The 9638-nt window shown below is 44.9% G+C and overlaps 1 protein-coding gene and 1 non-coding gene across 3 annotated transcripts; one reads left to right on the top strand and one right to left on the bottom strand.

The window, feature by feature from the left end:
- Positions 1-2168: 2168 nt before the first annotated feature.
- Positions 2169-2242, top strand: TRNAE-UUC. Its single transcript has one exon. It is a non-coding gene; the product is annotated as a tRNA-Glu (tRNA).
- Positions 2243-2281: 39 nt separating this feature from the next.
- Positions 2282-4842, bottom strand: LOC9641150 (alpha-mannosidase I MNS5). 2 transcript variants are annotated; one of them, XM_024668061.1, is made up of 15 exons: positions 4728-4842; positions 4625-4667; positions 4500-4565; positions 4383-4444; positions 4206-4305; positions 3959-4141; positions 3859-3907; positions 3612-3791; positions 3437-3557; positions 3306-3387; positions 3171-3256; positions 3005-3105; positions 2814-2955; positions 2643-2763; positions 2282-2589 (listed from the first exon to the last, which is right to left on the bottom strand). In XM_024668061.1, exons 1-15 carry the CDS (start codon positions 4826-4828, stop codon positions 2371-2373), a joined length of 1656 nt encoding a protein of 551 aa, XP_024523829.1. In that variant the 5' UTR covers positions 4829-4842; the 3' UTR covers positions 2282-2370. The 2 variants fall into 2 exon arrangements, with proteins under 2 accessions (XP_024523829.1, XP_024523830.1); XM_024668062.1 differs by lacking the exons at positions 4625-4667; positions 4728-4842 and having other exon boundaries at positions 4206-4297; positions 4500-4551.
- Positions 4843-9638: the final 4796 nt, after the last annotated feature.

Raw genomic sequence — 9638 nt, 5'->3', positions numbered from 1 at the left:
CCTATGACTTGATGAATCCCCATGTCATGGGGTCAAACTTGATGATTTGTGGCATCTATGTGTAACACATTGTTCATATTATGGGGACATCATTGACCCATCGGCCAGCATCCATGGGGCATCCATGAGGCATCCAAATGACATTTAATGCCGAACCAATAAAAAACTGCCACATGGACACTGTATTGTGAGTGAAATCTACCACAGTAACACTCACCCTTTTATGAATTGCACGCCATAAAAAATACTTGAATTGAAACTTTTGCATTGCTATTGCAAAGTGTGAGATCCAGCTCTAGAGCCATGCACTATGAAATCTCCCAAGTGTGTTGTTGTTACACAATGCAACCTTGCATCAATCTTAGGTCACTACCAAGTGTTTACAGATAATTAATTTTTACCAATTCAATCAATTATTTTGCAACTTTTGCTTAGTTGTTTTATAATTGTCAAATCCTACAACTCATTGCTAATGCTTCCACACCTTTATTATTATTTAAATTACCATACTTTACCTTGATGACATTGGTCAAAATCCCTCCTACCTTGCAGCAAAGCATCCAGACTTGTGCAACTCCAGCTGCCCACATGAGTGCTGAACTGGCAGTGGCAACGTGAGTTGTGGGAGCAAGCAGGCACTTCCTATGGATCGGGGATGATGCCTGAGAAGAAACAAGACTCGACTCTTGCAATCTGCAAAGAAACTCGTTTACTGATGCCAACCAACTAGAAAAACGAGAGAGATATTTTTTTTCACAACGCAAGAAGAGTTTTCCATTAGAAATTCAGCTTGACAACCAGAAATTGCTTAATAGGAAATTACGAATTCAAGACAAAGATCAGGCATCATCCAAATTGGAGATGTGAATGATTGCTAGCTCAACCTCTTCCTTCAGAAACGAAGCCAGCAGTACTAGATCACCCGACTTACGAGCTTCTATCAGTGCAGCGAAGTACTTCTTCTTCCGCTCCCGCTCGAAAGATACCACAACAGGGGGGAGCCCTGCCTTGACAAGTGGAAGAGAGGAAATCATTCGGCCCACCCGACCATTACCATCAGCAAAGGGGTGAATGCTGAGAAACGCGATGTGTAGCCAGGCCGATACCAAGAATGGATCAGCAGAGTCGTCGGACATTGCTTGCCGAGCCTCTTCAAAGAACCACTGCATCTCCGTAGGGATCTGCCTCCAAGGACAAAATCGAGTTTCCAAGTTGCCATTGGTTGTATAGCATGGAACTCGGCGGTAGCTGCCGCAAGGCACGAAACAAGCATAAAACCGACCATTGTCAACCTCGTGGTTGAGATTGTTTTCCTCCATAAGTCTCTTGTGGGGTAGAATGCATGAGGTTTCTTCATGAGGTATTCGAAGCAGGACTGTGTGTTCTCCAGGATTTCCACGATCTTGGCCTCCCTCTTGGCCTCCCTCTTGGCCTTCCTCTTGGCCTTCCTCTTGATGCAACTGGTGACAGGAATACCCTCGATCGAGTCAACGTCGAATCCACGCTTGACCAGCCGCGACAAGCTGCGACCCTCAAGCGAAAACACTCCTTCCAGGACGTTTGTGGTGATGGCTGCGTAGCGACCAAACTCAGCAATATCAACTTCAGTTCTCGTCTGCCACTTGTGCCGAATCTCCTCCGCACTCCACGAACACGGAACAGACGAGAAAGGTTGAGGTCGCACATAGGAAGTGACTTGCATGCCTTCTTCCACCTCCGCCTCTTCGTCATCTTCATCTCCATCGTCCTCCTCCTGGATAAGCTTGGAAAGCTCCAGCACGGCCCTGTCCAGCTGCTCATCCTTACCACGCCCTATGGCATCTTGGACATCCAGCAGCCGCTGCTGCGCCCCAGCTTTGTCGAACAAAAGATAATGCACTTCCGCAAGCACCACTTTGAGTAGCATCCAGCCAGGGTACTTGTTTTCCTTTTCCACCCTGTGCAATTGCCTATAACGCTGTTCGGCATTCACAGATCGCAAAACAACGCCCCTCACCGATGCCGTGATGCTCAATGTCGAGAAAGTGGTGGAAGCGGAGAGCCATGCAGCTTCTGGATCTAGCGCTGGAAGATCACTTACAAGCGCTCCATGCTCATCGAAGAAGCTTGATAGGATATTGTGTTTATAAACTGTAATCAACCTTTTTGAACGGCCAAAATTTCATTGATCCATTGTCGTCTAGTCCGGTCAGGATACCTGGCTTTCACCCAGGCGACCCGGGTTCAAATCCCGGCAATGGAAATTAATTTCCCTTTCATTCTTTTTTTTCTTCTTCTGGGATTGTCAATATATATATGACCGGCAAAACTATTCTTATTTTTTCTGGGGAAGAAAAAATAGTTTCTATATGCTTTTTTTTGGTGATCTTGTCACGAGCAATAACCGGCAAAACTACACGACCTCTTCGCGCAAGTAGTCGCGTCTACGCCACAGTCCGACCTTGAAACGCATCGGTGATCAGCGCGAGTGTCTGGAATGTGGCATGCCGATTCCACACTTCCTCTGCTCAAGCGAGGACATGTCTTTGATGTGAGAGCGCTGGTGTCTATGGGCTTTTGCCTTGAAAATAGTCGTAGCCTTGACAATATCTGTCAAAACACACAAACGCTACTTATGTTTCGCGAGATTGATCCTCTGGTACCTTGGGACGGGGCTGTTGCTGCCACGACTGGTTGACAGGGAAGAGATGGCCCTCGGTGGAGAAAACATGGTTCTCGCCGTCCAAGAAGCTATCATCAAATAGCAAATACAAGTATTTGCACCTGTTGAAAGGATTTGTGATCATCATCACGCAGGAGGTGTGAGTACTTACGTCTCTGATAAGAAAAAACTATGTTGATGGTCTTCTAGTTTCATAGTCATGACATCTCTGACGCTAGCAAAGCCTCCGGGCACGCGGCTAAACACATTGATAGAGTTCATGATTTTCTTTCCCACGTCCAAATACCAAGGATCTGAAAAGCAAAACATACAATCAAATCCAAACTTTTTCTACTATGTTACCTTTTGTAGCTTGGTATAAAAAGAATGTGGACTCCGCCAACTCTGGACGAAGTGGATAGTATCTTTCTGTGGGGTGGACTTTTCCGGCATCAAGTAAGTATCTGAGACAAAAAAAAGATAATAAGGATAGTAAGCAAAGCAGGATCAAAACTCTACAAAACGAAACCTTTCAGGAAAAATACCAAACATCTCCCACAAGCGGAGAAATTCTCTGTGGGTAGCGTTTGCAGCGGCAATATCACCTATCAAAACCTGCAATAAAAGATCATAACGTTTCATAAAACTCTCGATAAATTCCTACCTGTAGTCCAGGCCAAAATGCTTGCAGACTCGTGAACTGCCAGTATGTAGCTTTCCCAGTTCTCATATCAGCGTCATGATACCTGATATAAAGCTCTTTCAATACATATGAACTGTTTACTGATAGTTTACCAGGAACCATATCTATAATGTTGTTGGACAGCTCGGTAAGCGTCCTGAAACATATCCCAGTATTCTTCGCCTCCGAAAAGAATGTAGGCTTTTACCAGATATTCATAGAAGGAATCGATGCCTGCAGAAAGAACAGGCCGGACGGTGACCAAATAATTACATTGAAAAATATTACCAGCACCAATGCCTGAAGAGTACTCAGTCCACCGTCCAGTATTTATGTCAAGGTTCGTTCCCAGTAAGTTCAGTTCACTGCGCATACTCCACAGTTTGCGAAGAGCTCTCAAAGCTAAATTCTCAAACTGTGGATTGCCAGTTAAGCGGGACAACGCTCCCATCTCCAAAACCAGCGAGCCTGAGAGATGAAACTTTTACTTAAACCAACGAAAAGAACGAAGAAAGAAACGAAACTCGCTACTTACCACACCCGGAAGTGCTTGTCTCGGTCGTCTCGTTTGGATGCACTCCGGTCTATAAAAAGCTTTCCAAATGAAAGGTGAGCGTTGAGAAAATGTAGCAAACCTTCAGATTGATCCAAGCGTATGGAATTCCAGTGGGCGTGTCAAAAGCTGGCAGCAATCGCAGTCCCAAGTCCTCTGCAAGCATAAGCAACTGATCATTGTATCCATTTGACATCAATTGTTTTCTCGAATCTTTGGCTAGGAAGTGTGCAGAAATTAATCCCCCTAGTAACCTGATATTACACTGAAGCGAGACTTCACCGTTAAAGAGTTTACGTTATCTGGCTCTCCGATGGTATCAAACGTACCTCGAAAACGTTCACTCGGACATCAACGTCGAAGGATAAATTCTCGGCGAGCCACAAGACTCCCTTCTCAAACTCGCTGCTGTTCTTCATGACTGCCAAGCTGACGAGAATGTTTCATTGTGTATATAAGAAGAAAAGATAAAGAAGAAATGGAAATCCATCCAAGAACACTATTACCTTGACAAGGATTCCACGAGTGTCAAAGCCGATCCACTGTAAGTCTCTGAGAGACGCTCAAGCTAGGAAAAAGAAAAGAAAAAATGATAGAAGGAAGAAAATCTGCGAGAACTTTACCTTAAGATTTCCAAGCTCCTCTAGCGAATCAGTATAACTCAAGCTGAGCGGCTTGAGCTCGTCGTGCTGCCACAGACAAAGCGAAATCTCGTGAGTTTCCTTCGTCAGGAAAGAGAAATGCGTACCGGGAAGGCGTATTTCATGTAGTTGTCGTAGGCGTGATGGAACCTGGCGATCGATTGAGCTCTCCAATCAGTAAATACACGAAGGATAGATCACAGATCTTACATATTTCGGACATCCTCCTTGAGAGCTGCGCGCTCCTCAAACCTAGGAATCGGCGCGCTCAGCGCCTCGACGAGCGCCAAGCCTAGCAGGAGTAGCATCATCCACAATCCCTAAATTTTAGAAGAATCAAAGCATATTCTAATTCATGCTAGTGGAAGAATAGAGCGTGACATCGTGAAGGAGAATAAAGTTGGCTCCATCGTCAACACTGCTAACAATGAGAACTTCCATCTTGCCAAAGGTTCCAAGGAACTCGCCAGTGCCACCACTCACAATGTAAGTAAACGATGGAGCCATTGCCACACCCGAGGCCGCCAGCGTCCCTCGATCGATCAAGTCCATGGTAAAGGTGGTGTACACCAGGCCTTTCGCTGGGACTGTGAAAAATCCAATCGCTCTTCCCACTTCTCTGGAGAGATAATCTTCGGCGTCTGTGAGCTTGTCTTTGACAACCGCTGCGTAACCAGCGGTGTATGGGAAGCTTTGGACGTTGCCCGCGAGTGCAAACTGGGTTTGCAGCTTTGTGCTCGTTGCCACTGGAACTACATGTTGGTATACCTTGAAGTTCATGCACACCTGAAAGCCACCATTGATTGTGCGAACGATTGATGTTGGTGATTGATCGTGATGGTGGTGGTTTTCATGCAGCAAATGTCGATTTTGATCGTCAGAGGATTGCAATTGCGGTAGCCTCAGCTGTAGGTTTTCAACGAGATAAACTGAACAAGCATAAACATTGGTTGACTTACCTGATTACTGCTAATCAGCTGCTGGATAGTCTGGAACTGAGAAGTTTGGAGCTGGATGAGCTGCTCGAATCGCGATTCCCACAAGTCAAACAATCTGCTCATTCCTTGCATCTGGGACTCGCATAATTCGTTCATCTTGAGAGCTTGCAGCTCGTTTGCCTTGAGTGTCTCGCTGAGATTTATCACATCCATGCTGTGAACAAACTTCTCCACCTCTGCTTTGCTCTCTAAGATGTTGTTGGCGTCTTTGTTTCTATAAAAAGAGATCAAGATAAAAAGAGGAGTGGTATCCAGACCATACTTAAAAAGTAGAGAAATCTCATCAAACCTCTGAAGCCAGTTCATGGTACCACTGCTTGAAGCTTCAAAGGCGAAGCTCCTGAGCTTCTCAAGACTGATTTTGCCCCTCTCCAAAGTCTTGTAGACGGATGAGCTCGGGTTTAATCTGCTCATGCTGTCTTCCACAAATGGCAAGTACATAAGCTGACCTTCATCTGATGCTGCCTGTATTGCAATGCTCTCCAGTTCCCAGACATTTGTGATGAAGCTTTTGATGGATTTTAAGGCAGCCTTGCCTACAAGATTTATTGGTGGAAATGCAATTAGTGCTGAGATGAGTGTGGTTGGCTCGATGCTCATTGCTTCGAATGCGAAACAGGAACAGAACATAGCCAAAAGGATGATTGTTTCTTTAGGCTTTAGTCTATGTCTTAGCACCAATTTCAATTTTGACTTTGAAAATTTTGCAGTATGATAAGTAAGAGTCTTACAATAAATCTTTTACATAAATTCCAATTAACACAAAATAGCATTTAAGTGGCAATTCTTACCTCAATGGAAAGGGATAATTCCTCTCATATACCATGCAACCTGCTCTCCCGATCATAAAATAAACAGGTTCAATTTGCACCAGCTCTTGAGTGAGTGTTAAAGTTCTATATGCATAAATTCAACTGAATTGGAGCCTTTGCATTACTATTGCGAAGTGTGAGTTCCAGCTCTAGAGCCATGCACTGTGAAATCTCCCAAGTGTGCTGCTGCTACACAACGCAACCTGGCATCAATCCCAGGTCACTACCAAGTGTTTACAGAACATTGATGACCTTGGTCAGAACCTCTCCCGCCTTGCAGCAAGCGTCCGGATCTGTGCAGCTCCAGCTGCCCGCATGAGCGCTGTACTGGCAGGGACTAGCAACGTGAGTTGTGAGAGCAAGCAGGCGCTTCCTATGGATCGTGGATGATGCCCTGAGAAGAAACAAGACTCGACTCTTGCAATCTGCAAAGAAACTCTTTTACTGATGCCAATCAACTCTAGAAAAACGAGTGAGATTTCTTTTTTCACAACGCAAGAAGACTAAGCTTTAATTTCCATTAGAAATTCTGCTCGACAACCAGAAATTGCTTAATAGGAAATTACGAATTCAAGACAAGATCAAGCATCATCCAAATTGGAGATGTGAATGATCGCTAGCTCAACCTCTTCCTTCAGAAACGAAGCCAGCGGTACTAGATCATCCAACTTACGAGCTTCTATCAGTGCAGCGAAGTACTTCTTCTTCCGCTCCCGCTCGAAAGATACCACAACAGGGGGGAGCCCTGCCTTGACAAGTGGAAGAGAGGAAATCATTCGGCCCACCCGACCATTACCATCAGCAAAGGGGTGAATGCTGATAAACGCGATGTGTAGCCAGGCCGATACCAAGAATGGATCAGCAGAGTCGTCGGACATTGCTTGCCGAGCCTCTTCAAAGAACCACTGCATCTCCGTAGGGATCTGCCTCCAAGGACAAAATCGAGTTTCCAAGTTGCCATTGGTTGTATAGCATGGAACTCGGCGGTAGCTGCCGCAAGGCACGAGACAAGCATAAAACTGACCATCGTCAACCTCGTGGTTGAGATTGTTCCCCTCCATAAGTCTCTTGTGTACATCTTGGATCGTCGAGTCATTGAAAGCAGCAGAATTCTTCATGAGGTATTCGAAGCAGGACTGTGTGTTCTCCAGGATTTCCACGATCTTGGCCTTCCTCTTGATGCGACTGGTGGCAGGAACACCCTCGATCGAGTCAAGGTCGAATCCACGCTTGACCAGCCGCGACAAGCTGCGACCCTCAAGCGAAAACACTCCTTCCAGGACGTTTGTGGTGATGGCTGCGTAGCGGCCAAACTCAGCAAGATCAACTTCTGTTCTTGTCTGCCACTTGTGCCGAATCTCCTCCGCACTCCACGAACACGGAACAGACGAGAAAGGTTGAGGTCGCACATAGGAAGTGACTTGCATGCCTTCTTCCACCTCCGCCTCTTCGTCATCTTCATCTCCATCGTCCTCCTCCTGGATAAGCTTGGAAAGCTCCAGCACGGCCCTGTCCAGCTGCTCATCCTTACCACGCCCTATGGCATCTTGGACATCGAGCAGCCGCTGCTGCGCCCCAGCTTTGTCAAACAGAAGATAGTGCACCTCCGCAAGCACCACTTTGAGCAGCATCCAGCCGGGATACTTCTGTTCCAACCTGTGCACCAGCGCATAGCGGTTTGCAGCATTCACTGATTGCAACGCAACACCCTTCACCGTTGCCGTGATGCTCAACGTCGAGAAAGTGGTGGAAGCGGAGAGCCATGCAGCTGCATCCTCTGGATCTAGCGCTGGAAGATCACTTACAAGCGCTCCATGCTCATCGAAGAAGCTGGGCTCTAGCGACCACATGATTCCCGGCAGTAAACCCTATTGATAGGAAAAGGATCTGTGTTTATAAACTGTAATCAACCTTTTTGAACGGCCGATAACCCAGGCGACCCAGGTTCAAATCCCGGTAATGGGAATTAATTAATGTTATTCATTAAATTAATATTATAATTTATAAACTTTCTTAAACCCTTTTTAGTTATTCTATCATTTAGTAGTTGATAAGCAATTAAATTAATCTTGTATTTATAAATTACAAACTGTGAGGTCTAATACAATGCCATATACTAATATTAGCATAATGGGATTTTGGTAACATTGAATTAGTTTCAATCTGGACCATTCACTCATGTATATAAATTAGGGTTTTTGAATTAATTGATATGCACATTTTCTATATTCCCTTTCGATATTCTATACACTCACATTGGTGGAGGTGAAGGGCACTTTTCATTGTCTTTGTGGATTTAGAATTTTAGTTTAGATTTAGCTTTTGTATCATTTAGATTTAGTTTTTTTCATTTCATTTCTTTTGTTCTTTCCTTTCAAAATTTAACTTTTCCATTGTCTAGATCTCCCTTTCCTTTTAGTTTTTTCTCATTTCTCTTCTTTTGCTCTTTCCTTTTCATTCATCTTCATGGTAGAGTAGTAGTCTTCTCCTTTGACTCTGGAGTAGCAATTGGTGCAATTGCTTGATGCCATGAGATTGCAATTGAACAACTAAACTCAATTGATGGCGGCATTCATAGCATGTGGTATAGTGTAGCGTATGTGATCATGGGATGAGATTTAGATATACTGTCACCGTGGATCCTTGGAACCTTGGGGGATAAATGGGGATAAAATAGCCACTAAGGGCTCTCTCATCAAGCAATTGCCCCTTTTCTAGTTGGCTTAAGGGGAGAGAGATAAGGTGTGTTACAGTTGGTATCAGAGAAAATGACACGGGTTCAATTCCCATTGATTAGTGGCTACTTAAAAGTATAATATACCCTTGAGCAAAACCCCTAAATTTGAAATCGTACGTATTGGGCATCCATGCGTACATCCTTCCTCTTGTGTGGAGTATCCACGGACGAAGGTATCCATTGCTATTCATAATAATAGCTGAATAGCTGGTCTACACAATGGAAGGATTGGTAGATTGAGTGCGGAAATGAAGGTGCTGGTTCCCCTTGGCTCAGTAGGGGGGTGAGTGTAATGCATGTGATCATAGGATGAGATTTGGATATACTGTCACCGTGGATCCTTGGAACCTTGGGGGATAAATGGGGATAAAATAGCCACTAAGGGCTCTCTTATCAAGCAATTGCCCCTTTTCCAGTTGGCTTAAGGGGAGAGAGATAAGGTGCGCTACAGTTGGTCCCTCAATATCGCCAAATGATAGCTTACCGTGTTTGCCAAACACCCTCGCTATCATGCCCTTTGTGTTAGTCTCATTTCGGTCCCAACTACTATTTATGGAAAGTGTCCAGATTGCTC

The sequence above is a fragment of the Selaginella moellendorffii genome, unplaced genomic scaffold (assembly GCF_000143415.4).
Source record: "Selaginella moellendorffii unplaced genomic scaffold, v1.0 SELMOscaffold_347, whole genome shotgun sequence".
Lineage (NCBI taxonomy): Eukaryota > Viridiplantae > Streptophyta > Lycopodiopsida > Selaginellales > Selaginellaceae > Selaginella > Selaginella moellendorffii.
Note: the sequence above shows the minus strand (reverse complement) of the source record. Positions and strands in the feature narration are given on the sequence as shown.